Here is a 15,650-nt window from a genome sequence, read left to right as displayed (position 1 = left end):
GAAACAAACTTGAAATTAGAATTTGAAGTCTAACAATCTGGTGTACTTACAAATCAGCAATATCAAATCATCAGTACTTCAGTGACCAAGTTGAGTGCTATATATCCATGCAATACAGTTCAAGAAAAAGGAAAAACAGTCAAGTAGCTATTCACAACACCAATGACAATTACAGAAGTGAGACAGTAAAGGGCATACCACAAACTCCAAGTTTGCACAAAAGAAATAGGCAACCTAATAAGAAAAAAAATTCAGCTAGAACCCAGAAATAACTGGGTGATAAGTTTACTGCAGAGACCACACACACACACACACACACACACACACACACACACCCCCTCCAGACCAGGCTTTTGCTCCAGAAAATCACAGACACTATGGCATAGATTCACATACTTCATCATCTAGTTACTCAAAGGGAGACAAGAGACCAAAGCTAAGTTCATAAAGCAGACAGGATAGACAGAATCAAATTGGAATATCAATTAAATAATTATTGCCAGGCCAGTGGCACACACCTGTAATGCCAGCAGCTCAGGGAGTCGAGGCAGGAGAATCACAAGCCCAAAGACAGACTCAGCAAAAGTGAGGTGCTAAGCAATTCAGTGAGATCCTGTATCTAATAAATACAAAAAGGGCTGGGGATGTGACTAAGTGGTTGTGTGTCCCTGAGTTCAATCCCCAGTACCAAAAAACAAGAAAAAAATTAATTATCCTGGATTCAAATATTCCTCCTTATTGTTAACCATGTGCCTCAATTTAAAAACAAATAGGGAAGCTGAGTCAGACATGATAGCACACATCAGTAGTCCCAGCTCCTCAGGGGGTGAAGCCAGAAGATCTCTTGAGCCTTGGGGTTCCAGACCTGACTAGGCAACATGGCTAGACTCAGTTTCAAAAAAAAAAAAAGAAAAGAAAAACAGGGAAACCGGAGACAAAAGGCAAGAGAAGGTGGGGTTATGTGTAATTAGGAGAAGAGAACTGGGTGGAGAGAAGCACTATTATAGATAATGGGGTGGAGAGAAGCACTAGCAGCAAAAAGTTTACCAGACACCTCAACTTCAAATCTGCACTGACTCTAACAGCTGCAGTAACACATCGCTTGGCATGTTTTAAAACTTTTTGCACTTAAAAGCACTGGTATTTGATCATCTTGTAACCTCATCTCACTTTGGAGAAGGGATAAGCATCAATAAACTTTGACAAACTTGACCCCGTTCTGTCTCCAGTAACCATACCATTCAGGAAATAAACCAAATTGAATATACTTATTAGTAAAGGGAGCTTATTGTCATGATCACACAGTTGAGTTTTCATTTTATCTCCCATTTATTTTAGCAGTATCTGGCACTTGCACACACAACAGTTGGTGCTATTCTTCCTTCTAGAAGACTTTATCATCCATACCTTGTTAAAATCACTAATTTCATTAGGCCTCAATTTCCCCACCTGTAAAACCAGAATGATGTTCGTGGGTTAGAAATCGAATGTCAGGTGTTTTGTAAATCATAGTGCAATACCAAAACGGAAAGAATAACTTCTTAAATCTAACATATAATTGCGACCCCCTTTTTTAGCCCTAAAGGAACTGAAAACACCAGGAGGTTAAATGACTAGTTCTTCCTAAGGTATCTAACCTAAGCATTTCCATCACCCCTTATACAGCTGACTCAAATCTCAACGAATCCTTCCAAAGCCCAAGGCCTGCCCACATCACCTTAATCTTCTTATATCCAGGTAAGGGGGAGGGAAAGAAAAGCAACAGAGTAGCAGAAAATGACTTGCCCAAGGTCAAAACATCAGAGTAGATGAGCCAGCAACCGAGGCCACGTCCCCGTACCTCCTCCACCAGCCCCAGAGAAACGACGAGCTGGCCCTTCCGGGGCCTCAGAGAGCACCGTGGGGGCGGGGACCTGGCCCGAGCTCACCGGGCGCCCGGGCCTCCTCCGAGCGCACATCTCTACGCCAGCACCTGCCAGAAGCCCCTTACACTCACCCTCCACCGACCCCGCCCCGCCCTCTGACTTAGGGCCCCACCCCCGAGGCCCGGACCCCCGGGCAAAGCCCCATAGGTTAAGTTTCCACGCCACGGATCCCCGCCTAGACTCCCTGCCATGTCTACGGTCTCACGCACTATGGCACTCCGGACCCGGGCCCTCGCCAACGCTGCCTCAGGGCCCGCGCCGCTGGCCGCCCAGCCCAGCGAACCCCGCAGCAAGCTCCTCCTCCGTCCCAGACAGCAAGCAGAGACGGCCACCGACTTCCTCCGCGAGCTCCGCCCCGCCTCAGCCCAGGGAAGCACCCGCCGCCAGAGCTGACGGACGGCCCCAAGAACCAATAGAGACTCGCAACCGGAGGAACAGGCTGACGGATGGCCCCAGTAACCAATAGAAACTCGCTCGCCTCCGCCAGCGAGCCACGCCCTGTCCGTGCTTCCGCTTGTGCGGAGAGGCTAGGGGAAACTTTCCCAGAGTTCCTTAGAGCTGCCTGGGTTCCCGCGGGAGCTACAGCTGTAGCGGCGGGGAGGTAGCCAAGTACCACTGCTGATTGGGTGAGGAGTGGGCAGAGTACAGGAACACCGCCCGTAGGAGTCAGACCTTTGCAGTGGGAGGCTCAGCGCGCCGCAGCCCCACACTCATCCCTACAGCCGACGTGGGCCAGCCAGGCTGCAGGAGGAAGAGCCGCATGGGCTGGGCCGATGAGCAGGCCACGGTCCGGCCCGGGTTCCTCCGAAGCTACCCCTGTCTCGGCACCGTGCAGGGTCCGGGTCAAGCCGCTTGTGTTTCTCCGTCCCCGTCCCACTTCACGGCTAGGTGGTAGAGCACCACACCCCACACCCTGACCTTTGGGCTCCGCCTAGACTACTGCGCGCGTCTGGAACGCGCCAACTAGAGTGGCCCCACAAGCGTGCTCATCGCCGACTATCCTGTCCCCTTGAGGAGTCACCACCCTAAACTGGGAATCGCGGCTCCTCCCCACATCCAGAACAAGTGGCTTGAGGGTGTTGGGGGCAGCTGCTCTCCTGTTGCCCAATCGGGCCGGGCCTGGACACCAGCACATCGTCGCAGAGGAAGGTCACGTTCAGAAAGCGGAATCTCTTGTCACTTCTCAGTTTCGCCCAGCCTACGATAGCGGGGCCCCAGCTGAGGAGGACTGGTGCTCGGGGTCCCTCCCACTCGTTCGGGGCCAAAGGTGATGGCTCGGCCCGGGGATCCGCGGCGACTCTGCAGGCTAGTGCAAGAGGGCCAGCTGCTTGCCCTGCAGGCGGAGCTGCAGGAGGCTAGAGGCTACCGAGGACCGGGCGGGGACACCCTCCTCCACTGTGCAGCCCGTCATGGGCGCCGGGACATCCTAGCCTATTTGGCCGAAGCCTGGGGCATGGACATTGAGGCCGCGAACCGAGACTACAAGAGGCCTCTACACGAGGCTGCCTCAATGGGCCACCGGGACTGCGTGCGCTACCTGCTGGCTCAAGGGGCAGCTGTGGATAGCCTGAAGAAAGCCGACTGGTAGGTGGCCGGGATCCAGAAAACCATTCCGCCTTGTCACTTCCGGCAGAATCAGATTTTCGTGTACTTATTAAGTCTGTCCCCTTGACAGTATAGCTTTTCTCCGCTGCTAGTTTTTCATCCTAGAGACCTGCTCTGCAGCAAGATCGTCCAGCAAGGTTAACCTTCCTGCTCTCTGGGGTTAACTGAACAGGACAGTAACTTCCCTTTGTGAGGCAGTATGAAATATAATCAAACAGTGAATTGTGTGCAGCGCTCCTAGCTCCAGGATGTGAAGTTCTAGCACTTTGTCTAGCTACATTACTACCCCATTTGCTTTGTTTTGACATTATTACAATCAATACAAATAGTCAAATTTCATCAGTTACACATGTGCTGTGAGTAGAACCTATGTGATGTTACCAAGTGAGGCCTTGCATAACCACCACTGTCAAGGTACTGTACCATCACATAAATAAATCCCATTTTGTTGAATTAACATTATTTTTAGTGCCTTCTGCATAAGGTGTCTTCAAATTGAAGAACCTAAGGTTTACAACTCTATGAAGTGCCTACCTTCAAGTGATTCCTGATCTGATTTAAATAAATAAAAGAGGGTTAGGGGTGTAGCTCTGTGGTAGAGCAGTTTCCTAGCAGGTAATAGGCACTGATTCCATCCGCATCACTGCAAACACACCAATGCTGCAGCAGGAAGAGAGCCATATAGTTAAGTACATCTTCCCCACTGTGGTGAAAAAGTAGACCTAGTTATGTTTTGAGGATCATCTATGGCTTTTATTAGCTCTGTTATAATTGATTCTATCCTGGCTCATAAACAGTTTTGCCTCTCAGGTACCTCCCTGCTGTAGATTTCCATTAATCACCATTATTTCCCTTTTGTTATTTCTCCCAGGCTTTTCACATCAGGCAAGTTGCCAGTCAAAACTATTTTCCAATCCCCTGAATTCTCTAGGTTTCCCATCTGTGCCAAGGATGTGCCTTTCCCAAAGACCTGGTACCTTGCTGCTAATGTCTTAGCTGCCTTCATTTGACAGCTTATCCTGGTTGGCCTTAGGACTCCTCTGATGATGGCTTGCACAAGGAAGAATCTTGAGGTGATCCAGGACCTTGTAGAACATGGAGCCAATCCACTCCTGAAGAACAAAGATGGTTGGAACAGTTTCCATATTGCCAGTAGAGAAGGTGACCCTCTGATCCTCCAGTACCTTCTCACTGTTTGCCCAGATGCATGGAAGACAGAGAGCAAAATTAGAAGAACTCCTCTGCACACTGCAGGTACAATCTACAGCTCTGTGTGCATGCAGGCCCATGTGTGCAGCCTGCTTCAGCCAGCACTGCCCAACATCTTGTTCAAGTTACCCACAGAGGAATGGACAATTTGAGAAAATAGAGATCAAGGATGTGAACATCCTTGGAGGAGATAGGTCATTGAGTGCATGACTTTGGTGATTTGTGATTTGTCCCTGGTGAGTGGAATTCTGCTTCCTGATTATCATGTCCTGAATTACATTCTGCAGTCACTCCTTTCCACTATGAGGTTCTACCTTACCTCGGGCACAGAGCATTAGAGTTGGCTATCTGTGGACTGAGAACTCTGTAAGTGTGAGCATCAGATACACTAATCCTCCTCTAAAATAGTTCTTGTCAGGCCTTTTGGTCACAGACGTGAAAAAGCTGACTTAAATACTGTTTATCCAGTTGGTTTTTATTTTTCTAGGACAATAACAATCAATTTAGGTGCTCCTTCCTTTAAGTCACAATGATAAGAATGGGGGCAGAGGGCTGGGGATATAGCTTAGTTGGTAGAGTGCTTTCCTTGCATGCACAAGGCTCTGGGTTCAATCCCCAGAACCACACACACACACACACAACACACAAGAATGGGGCAGAGAGGAGAGCCAGAAGGGGAAATTTATTTCTATTTATTTATTTATTTATTTATTTTGCAGTGTTTGGGATCAAACCCAGGGCCTCATGTATGCTAGACAAAGGCTCTACCCCGGAGCTACATCCCCAGTCAAGAAGCATTTTATGTATGCACTAAAAAGCTCTAATTCTCAACTCTCTTTTCCCAGCAATGCATGGCTGTTTAGAAGCAGTAAAGGTGCTTCTTGAGAGGTAAGAGCAAATAGTAAATTGGAGGAAAATATTTTAGTTCTAACAAGGAGTTAATATTGGCCTTATATAAGAAGTTCAAGCAGATTAAGAAACAAACTAAGCTTGCGAAAAGTGAACACAGGACATAGTAGATAATTCTTAGACTGTAAAACCAAAATAGGTATCAAACAGATGAGGGAAAAATCATCCGTTTCTCTATTCAACTAACATACATATGTTCACTTAGTGCCTAATATAAAGTATGCTCTGTATCGATAGAGGGGCTACAACAGATACAAGGCAGTTACAGTTCTGCCTTCATGGAATCAGAGACTGGCAAGAAGACAGACTGACAAGCTCTGTATGTCTGATTAGCATTGCAAGGAGTTGCAGGATCCCTAAGGGAGCAAATAACAGAAAGGCTCACTTGCCTAGGAGTAGGGATCTCAGGACCCAGCAATACTGAATTTCTCACCTGAAGGAGGAATACAAATTGGCTGCAACTTGGAGGCAAGGGAACATCCAGATGGAGGTATCAGCATCTGTGGATACACTGAGCCAGGAAAAACTGTAGGACTTGTGAGAAACTGATGTGCTGAAGCCTAAACAGTAAAGGAAGCATACTTACTGTGGACCTTGTTAGAAAGTTTAGATTTTGTTCAAAGTACATGAGATAATATGGAAGTGTTTGGAGTCGAGAGATAATAAGATATTAACTATTTTCAAAGATCCTCAATCCTCGGTTTATAAAATGGGGTAAGGGGTGGTAGGAAGGTGCTTTCCAAAGCACTTTCCATTTGGGAGACTGGTGCAGTGAAATGGGAAAGAAATGATAGTAGCTAGGCTGGGGAGATGATGAGGGATGAAGAAAAACATCTGGAGATGTCTAAGAAGTAGACTGTGTAGGTTTAAGTGAAAAACAAAAGGGATGAAGGAGGGCTTGGGGACTTATCTTAGTGGTAGAGTGCTTGCCTAGCAGGTGCAAAGTCCTGGGTCTAATCCCTAGCACCACAATAAATATATGAATGAAGGAGGAGAGGCTTTAAGGATGATTTTCAGATGTCCATGGGAAGTCTAGATGACTTTCAATGTGGTGGTACACATGTGACTTTCTTAGACATTGAACACCAGAGAAGTAGGTTGGGGTAAAAGATAATTTCACCTGTAGACATGTTGAGGGTATCCAAGCAAAAACTTCAAGCAGGAGTTAGAGAAACAGAAGGGCAGAGAGAGAAATGTGGGGCTCCTAGATATAGAAATGATAATTGAGGCCAGAGTGAAAGAGATGACCTGAGGTTAGCATATCATTAGAGAAAAGCACTTAAAATTCACTTAACACTGGCCCTACAGTGCCAAGAGCGGGCGGGGGGAGTTGCCTAACGGGAACATACTTGGTTGTCTGCAGATTATAAGCATTCTTTCTTTTATTTATTTAAGAAATGTTTTCAAGCATCTTCATGTATTAGGTTCTGGATGATAAACTGTCCTTCCTCTAGTGGAACCTGTAGGCTAGTATGGAAGCAAGTATAGATGAATAATCCCACAAATAATTGTCATAGAATTACAAAGTGTAATATTACAAAGGAAAAGTATGGAACACTAGGAGACAATCCAAGTCTTTGTGTAGATTAGGGGGTGGTAAAGAAAGGCCTCTGTCAAAGTTCCATTCACATGAGACTTGAAGGAAGAGTTTGAGTTGACCAAGGGAAGAGTGGAACTGTAATGTTTCAAGCAGAAGGCCCAGTGGATGCCGAGGCAGGAAAGGGCTCCACAACGTGATGACCAGGAAACAGAAGGGAGCATGGCAAGCCCAGGGTTGGGGTAAGCTGGAGACATGAGCAGGTGCCACGTGCTTCTGGCCCTTGGAGGTCATGTGAGGTTTGAGATCCTGTCTTTCATGCAGTGGGCAGCAGTTGAATGGTTTAAGCAGGAGTGACGTTGTCCATTGCATTATGGAGGGAGGACCATAGTTACTATGGAGAATGGCAGAGCAAGACAGGTGTCAAGGTACCAAGAACATTGGGAGGCTCTTGCCAACTGACTTAGTCTTAAGAAGTGAAAGCAGAGACAGAGGGAAGGGTACAGAGTTTTAAAAGTAGTTTGACTTCAGAATTAAGAGATGTGGGTAACTGGGTACAAGAGATAAGGAGCCACAAGGATGGCAGTAGTGGAAAGGCAGGAATAAGGACGCAGCCTTCAAAATAGAGAGGAGACGGTGCCATCGAATAGGTCAGAGAAGGCTAGGACATGAGCGTGTTTTCTGGGGAAGATCAACATGTACTCCTGAAGGTTCAGGGCTCATTTGAGATACTGAGATGGGGAGAAGAGGGAGAACACACATGCCTGTTGTGTTTGAAGTGATGAATGTTCTTAGCTCTGTCATTTGGGGTTTTGGCTCTAGGTGTCAGTATGAACCAGACTGCAAAGACAGCTGTGGTGTCACCCCTTTTATGGATGCAATTCAGTGTGGACACATCGACATAGCCAGACTGCTCCTCAAAAAGCATGAGGTATAAAAATGGGTTTGTTTTATTCCTGTGGTTCTTCCTACAAATTTTAGATTATAGGATAAGAATCTGAATCATTATTCAGATTCTAGGTTCAAATCCCAGCTCTGGCAAGTTCCCCTCATAGTACCCCTTGGCCTCTTTAAGCATCAGTATATCATGTTCCCTTCTATAATATGGGAACAAATTCCATTTATTCAGGAGGTTCCTACAGGGGTGAAATAATATCATGTACACAGAGCAGTTAGCAAGTTAAGTATTCAATAAATAGTAGGTCTTTGATAGTAATAATAGTAACAAGCTGACTCTTACAGTGCTTTTGACACTATAGCATGGAACATAGGCTTTTTTAAAAAAAAGATATACATGAGAGTAGAGTATATTTTCACACATTTTACCCACACAGAGTATAACGTATTCTAATTAGGACCCCATTCTTGTGGTCATATGTGATGTGGAGTTACACTCGTTGTGTATTCATATATGAACAGAGGAAAGTTATGTCCACTTCTCTCTATCTTTCCTATTCCCATCCCCACTCCCTTTCCTTCATTCCCCTTTGTCTAATCCAATGAACTTCCATTGTTCCCTAATCCCCCTTATTGTGTGTTAGCATCCACATATCCACATATCAGAGAGAACATTTGGCCTTTCGTTTTTGGGGGCTAGCTTACTTCACTTAGCATGATATTCTCCAGTTCCTTATATTTACTGGCAAATGCCATAATTTCATTCTTCTTTATGGCTGAGTAATATTCCATTATGTATATATACCACATTTTTCTTAAGGTAGGTTTGCCCTGGGGGCACCTAGGTTGGTTTTATAATTTGGCTATTGTGAATTGAACTGCTATAAACATTAATGTGGCTGCATTTCTATAGTATACAGATTTTAAGTCCTTTGAGTACCAAGGAGTAGGATAACTGGGTCAAATGATGGTTCCATTCCAAGTTTTCTAAGGGAACTCTGTACTGCTTTCCATACTGGTTGCACCAATTTGTAATTCTATCATCAATGTGTAAGTGAACCTTTTCCCCCACATCCTCACCAATAATCATGGTAACATTTATTGTATTCTTGATAAATGCAATTCTGATTGGAATGAGATGGAATCTTGGTGTAGTTTTAATTTATATTTCTCTAATTGCTGGAGATGTTAAACATTTTTTCATATATTTTTTGACCATTCGTATTTCTCCTTCTGTCAGGTACCTGTTCGGTTTCTTTGCCCATTTATTGATTGGATTATTTGGGTTTTGGGTGTTGAGTTTTTTTTACTTCTTTATATATCCTGGAGATTAATTCTCTACCTGAGATGCAGGTGGCAAAGATTTTCTCCCAGACTATGGGCTTTCTCTTCACATTCTTGTTTCCTTTGCTGTGAAGAAGAAATTTATTGATTTCTTGATTTTACTTCATGATCTTTAGGAGTCTTATTGAGGAAGTCCATTCCTGAGCTAATATGGTGGAGAATTGAGCCTACTTTTTCTTCTAATAGGTGCAGGTCTCTGGTCTAACACCTAGGTCCTTTGTCCACTTTGAATTGAGTTTTGTGCAGGGTGAGAGATAGGGTTCAATTTCATTCTACTACATATGGATTTCCAGTTTTCCCGGGACCCATTTGTTGAACAGGCTATCTTATCTCCAATGTATATTTAATAACTGTATTTATGAACACTGGCTCTTAACCTTTTTTTTTGGGGGGGGGGTTATGGTTAGAGTCCTTTAGACAAAAGCTCTGTATCCTCTGCCCAGAGAAACATAGACAACTAAGTAAATAAGTACTGCCAGATGTTATCAGGTATATGGATCCAGGTTTCTCTGCTGCTTACCTTTGCTCTTCCCTCCTGTCTCTTAGGCTTGCTTTTCAGCTGAGGATAGCCTGGGGTCTCAGGCTCTGCACAGGGCAGCAGTCACTGGGCAAGACGAAGCCATCCGATTCCTGGTGTCTGATCTTGGTGTTGATGTAGATACAAGAGCAACAACAACCCATCTCACAGCACTTCTTTTTGCAGCTAAGGTGGGTTTGTTCTCATGATGTTGTCTCTGCCTGTGTAGGCTTGCTTTATTCCATTTATTCCACTGGTCCTGCTTTGTTTGGCTCCATCTCTATGAAAGAAATTGCCCATGTTCCTGATTCCCAAATCCTTTCTCTCTTTAAATATAAACCTGACTTTATGCCTCCCTTCCAACTTTTTTGTTTTCAGGAATAATGTTAATGTGATAAAGACTCATTTAATGCAGTTTATAGCTCTCTAGTCTTACCCTGGAATTCAGAAGTTAAGATCTTTAACTGAAGCAAAGTAATTGTATTTACTGCTCTCTCCAATGTAAAAGCACTGAAGATAAGCAAAATTTCTTCACTAGAAAGGGAGCTGTTCTAACTGCTCTTGAGTCCTGTGTGTTACCTACACATTATTCAGTGGCTGCCTGCCTTGGCTTGTTTTTCTAAAAGTAGGATTTTTTTTTTTTCCCCCTGATCAACTACACTCTCCTGTGTGGTCACCACCAAAGGAAGAAAGCTAGTTTCCTCCATAGAAAGATAGAAGCTGAATCCTTGATTTTGGTCTCTCCACATACTAACAGACTCATTAGCTAGACAAAGAATGTATAAATTATAAATGGATGGGCATGGTAGTACACACCTATAATCCCAGAGACTCTGGAGGATGAAGCAAGAGGATCACAAGTTTGAGGCCAGCCTGAGTGACTCAGGGAGATCTTGAAGCAAAGTAAAAAGGGCTGGAAATGTAACTTAGTAGTAAAGTACCCCTAGGTTCAATCCCCAATACCAAAAAAAAAAAAAATTATAAATGATAACACTAGCCATAATAGAATTCTCTTTTCTAAGAGGTTATAATCTTTTGTAATTTATCTCTACCCTAAAGATTATAGCAAAGCATATGGTTCCTTGGGAAATTTTGAAATTGTGGATTCTATGTAAATCATAAGATTTATAATTCTTACATTCTCAGAAACCCAACTCTATTAGGTTAATAATGTGGCCTACAAACTTGATCATCTATATCCTAATAATTAAATATTGCCAAGATATTTTTTTATTATTTGAGAGTGATATACTGAGTCTTTCCTTAAGTATGAAAATTTGGTTTTAGGAGTTGACTATTAAAAAGAGCCAAATATGCACCAGAGTTTGTGTGTAAAGGTTTTCTTTTGTTCTCATCACAGTGGTAATGAATTTATTTCAACACCCAGGAAGGACATACAAGCACGATTCAGACTCTCTTGTCCTTGGGTGCTGATATCAACTCTAAAGATGAAAGAAATCGATCAGGTATTAAATGTAAACAGTCTACCTACTTTTATATTAAAAGCATTAGTTTGGGGTTTGGAGGTGGTGTGGCTATGTATAGCTCAGGGTAAGGCACTTGCCTAACAGACACAGGCCCTGGGTTTGATCCTCATAACCACATAGGTAATACAAAAAAAAAAAAAAAAAAGACTACACATACACACACACACACACACACACTGGTTTTAATATTTTTCTTCCAGTAACTTTTCCTCAAAATAAATTTTCCTTTGTTTGCAAAATTATAAACCTATTGCTATTATCATGACAATGATGATGACCACTGCTCATTACCACTGCCCTTTTTACTGTTACTTTAAACCACAGCAATATGTGCCATCAAAGCACTTTGTATCTAATTCATGAGGACACCTGCTGTTGAGGTGGACAAGAGCAAGGTCTCAGAAATATATTCTTAAAGCCAATTCTCTTTTTTATTTTTGGTGCTGGGAATTGGTGCCTCTGTGTGCTAGGTATTTGCTGAGGTGCATGGTGGGTACCATAAGCTACATCCCCAATCCCACTCAGAGCTTTAAGTTTAAGCTTGGACTTTAGAATTAAACCCTCTAAGTAGTATTCAATGAGCCAAAGGCCATCCTGTAACGGTTTACTGAGATCTTTATGCTTCAGAGACTTGCAGATGATAGATTCTGGCTCTAGGGATGGAAAGGCAGCTATGCAGGCTAGCTCCTGAAGATTAGGCACAGAAGCAATGAAGCTCTTAGACTCTCAGCACACCTGAAGGGAATATTGGCCAACATGTTTTCTTTTTGTCATGTGGTACTTATTCATGGTGATTTTTACTTAGAAAAAGAATTCAATAAAACATTGAGAAAAATTTCCATGCCATTGAGACTGCCTTTGAATGGCACACAGGAGTGAAGATGAGGAGGATCAGTCTCCTATTTCTCATTAATTTATTCCATTGCTTTAGAAAAGGTTCTTTAAATCCTTTCTAACTGGTTTTGTTATCTTTAAATAAATCTTTTGGCTGGGTGCAGTGGCACATGCCTGTAATCCCAGCACCTTGGGAGGCTGAGGCAGGAGGATCAGGAGTTAAAAGCTAGCCTCATCAATTTCAAGGTGCGAAGCAACTCAGTGAGACCCTGTCTCTAAATAAAATACAAAAAAGGGCTGGGATGTGGCACAGTGGTTGAGTGCCTCTGAGTTCAACCCATGGTATTCCCCATCTCCAAAATAAAAATCTTTTAACCCAATCAGGTTAAAAAAAATACTGCAAGTCCAATATAGTAAAGTCATGGGTATGGATGAAAAGTATAAAATACGAATTGTTGAATGAACCAAAATTTTTGTTGGGTACAGTTGACTTATGAGGTCAGCATTGCTGTAGGGGGTCAAGTTCTAAATCCATGTCATTTTATCTCCCCTCAGCCCTGCATCTGGCCTGTGCAGGTCAGCACTTGGTTTGTGCAGAGTTTCTCTTGCAGTCGGGGCTGAAGGATTCTGCAGACATAACAGGAACCCTGGCCCAGCAGCTCACGAAGACCGCAGGTGTCCTTCAGGGCTTTGACCACAGTGAGGTGGCATAAGGATGTTTCTTAAAGGAGACAATAAAGTATGTGATAATTGATATCCTGTTTCTTAAGTCATTAACAGACTCATTGAAAGTATTCAGTAACTGATGTTTTCTTCTCTTCCTGCCTTCCCTCGGCATGTTCCTCTCTTGCTGAGGATTTCCTGGATGGCTAGGAGTCTGCGTTCCTGACTCCATGACTGACATGTTGTGCAATCCCCAGCACAGTTACAAACTTTTCATAGTCCACATTTCTTGTTTTTCTATCCTTAAAGTAGAAGTTGCTAATGTCTATTAAGTCAGTCTCTGAAATGCTTAGAGAAGCATATAACATGCATGAATGTAACATATACACTATTATGAAGTGTATTATGATAAATACTATATGGTAAAGCAATGATAACATCAAATGCTATTAGCTTGAGCCATAAAACATAATTGACCTATTCAACTTCTTCCTTCATAAACTTTTACTTGGCCATTACAATGATCCAACTTTGGTTTCTTAGGAAATGCTTATTATGTGTTTAAACAGACACTTACAAAGAATTAATGAAAACTTTTCTATATTCTAAATACCGCTAGTTAGAATACAAAGTTTTAATCTGTATAACATTTTTTATAACTTTATAACTTTCTATTTGTTTAAATAGACAAATTCTTGGTCCCCTTCAAGTAATAAATACACCTAGAAAATACAATTAAGGGCTCGGGATGTGGCTCAAGCGGTAGCACGCTCGCCTTGCATGCGTGCAGGCCAGGGTTCGATCCTCAGCACCACATACAAACAAAAGATGTTGTGTCCGCCGAAAACTAAAAAAAAAATAAATATTAAAAAATTCTCTCTCTCTCTCTAAAAAAAAAAAAAAATACAATTAAGATGTTTCCAAAAATTTCCATTAACCTGAATTGAAGAATGAGGTTTTATTCTTAAAACATATTTTTTTGTGTGTGTCTCCTTTCATAAGCCCAGGGAAGTCTCTGATTGTTGATGAGTGATATACTTGTATCACTTTAAAAAATATTGTAGCTGATTAGCATGAATTCTCAGGCATTCAGATTATTTTTCTTTTTGTTTTCTTTTGTTTTCCCCTTTCCTTTTTCTTTTTTGGTCATTTTCTCTGAATTGCAAAGAATAATTATCAATCCAAAATAGAGTTTTAAAAAATGGTGTGCATCAATTATGAGCAAGATTTAATCCTCTTATTTAGTACAATTCATTTATTATACACCCACCTTATTCTCAACATTGTGCTTGTCTTGGTAAATAGCAAGAACTTCCAGTTCCTCTTAACTATTCCCAGATAGTATTGGTGAATTCCTATCCCTGACTGTCAAATAAATGTTCTAATAGAAACACAGTCCTCTAAATCACACACTTTGCAGATGTGCTGATTTGAGATCCCAGTGCCAATTTTCCTGTTGCTTCAGATATATCTTTGTGTCAGTGCCCTTTAATATCTTTGGTCTGAAGATGATCCTAAGTGTGGCTATTCCATATGTGACATAGGGTCCACAACCCGGCCGGTGCTGGCCTGTCTTCCCTTCCCTCTAGTGACCACACAGAACAGCATCTTATTTGCAGCTCTCACATGCACAGTCACTTACCATTTGTCCCTTTGCTTCTGCCAATACAAACTAGCCAGTACTAGGGATTGAACTCAGGGGCACTTGACCACTGAATCACATCCGAACCCTATTTTTTATTTTATTTAGAGACAGGGTCTCACTGAATTGCTTAGCACCTCACTTTTGCTGAGGCTGGCTTTGAACTCATGATCCTCCTGCCTCAGCCTCCCAAGCCACTGAGCTTACAGACGGGCACCACCACACCCGGCTCTGGCCAGTGATTTTAACACATCATGTTACACTTTTGTTTCCCAGTAGTTCTAGTTTCTTTATACCTTTTTGATATAAATTTTACTACCACTAGTGTAACAACTCAACAGCTGGAGATGACATTAATTGTAATAATAATGTTTATTATAGCAAAGAGAGATGTAATAATAGATGATAACAATGTATTTCTGTAATAATAATATATTAAGGATGCTAATTGCAATAATAATGATAATTAATAGTATTCCCTTACTTCCTAATTATAGTTTCTATATTCATTTCCTTTAAGTCTTTACCTAAAAGTTAACCTAAGGCTTCTTATCTCAAATTTCATTCCTGTCTTCAACACTTAATATCGTCTTCCCCTAGTTTTTCTCCTTAGCATCCACACCTAGCAAATATACCATGTAATTTCAGTTATTTATTTTGTTTATTGTCTACCATTGGTATATAAGCACCTTGGATGGGAATTTTTGTTGTCTTTGTTAACTATATAACTATAAAAATAAAATATTAAGTTAAAATGTTAGTATATTTTAATATATGGTTAATGAAGGATGATAGTAACAATCTGTGTTATTGAGAGCTTACTATGTGTTAGAATCTGTGCTAAGCATCCTACCCAAATTGTCTCCCTTTGTTCTCTGGTTCTTGTGCCTGCATGCAGCCTCTTCTAGTTATTAGTGCATCTGAAACATCTGTCTCATACACACTCCTTGATACCCTGGACTCTCAGATTCCACGCAGCCCCTTGCAGTCTGGCTTCCTTACTTCCACTCTGTGCAAATTATTCCTGGTGAGGACACCAGGGATGTTCTACCTGCCAAACCAAGTAATGAATTTTCAGCCC

The 15,650-nt window shown here is 42.4% G+C and overlaps 2 protein-coding genes across 9 annotated transcripts in view; one reads left to right on the top strand and one right to left on the bottom strand.

Annotated features, from left to right (window-relative positions):
- The window catches only part of Fbh1 (F-box DNA helicase 1), a 54,666-nt gene extending 52,372 nt beyond the window's left edge, over positions 1-2,294 (bottom strand). Inside the window, exons 1-2 of one of the 4 annotated variants that reach the window (XM_078023169.1) lie at positions 2,135-2,264; positions 1,408-1,449 (exon numbers count right to left, since the gene is read on the bottom strand). Coding sequence is in view for 1 of the 4 variants with exons in the window: in XM_078023168.1 (XP_077879294.1) it covers position 2,135 (1 nt within the window). In the remaining 3 variants the exon portion in view is untranslated. Of the gene's footprint in view, positions 1-518; positions 620-1,407; positions 1,450-2,134 lie in introns of all 4 variants that reach the window. The other 3 variants (XM_078023170.1, XM_078023168.1, XM_078023171.1) reach the window with 3 other exon arrangements.
- A 152-nt stretch (positions 2,295-2,446) lies between these two features.
- Ankrd16 (ankyrin repeat domain 16) lies at positions 2,447-13,018 on the top strand. Of its 5 annotated transcripts, none has more exons than XM_005320306.5 (7): positions 2,448-3,509; positions 4,564-4,784; positions 5,585-5,627; positions 8,008-8,116; positions 9,973-10,134; positions 11,331-11,409; positions 12,820-13,018. In XM_005320306.5, the coding sequence occupies exons 1-7, from the start codon at positions 3,196-3,198 to the stop codon at positions 12,975-12,977; spliced, it is 1,086 nt and encodes a 361-aa protein (XP_005320363.2). In that variant the 5' UTR covers positions 2,448-3,195; the 3' UTR covers positions 12,978-13,018. The 5 variants fall into 5 exon arrangements, with proteins under 5 accessions (XP_021578727.2, XP_005320363.2, XP_077879299.1 ...); XM_078023173.1 differs by having other exon boundaries at positions 3,373-3,509; positions 4,402-4,784; XM_021723052.3 differs by lacking the exon at positions 11,331-11,409 and having other exon boundaries at positions 2,447-3,509.
- Positions 13,019-15,650: the final 2,632 nt, after the last annotated feature.

The sequence above is a fragment of the Ictidomys tridecemlineatus genome, chromosome 10 (assembly GCF_052094955.1).
Source record: "Ictidomys tridecemlineatus isolate mIctTri1 chromosome 10, mIctTri1.hap1, whole genome shotgun sequence".
Classification (NCBI taxonomy): domain Eukaryota; kingdom Metazoa; phylum Chordata; class Mammalia; order Rodentia; family Sciuridae; genus Ictidomys; species Ictidomys tridecemlineatus.
This window is presented reverse-complemented; position numbering and strand designations above follow the sequence as displayed.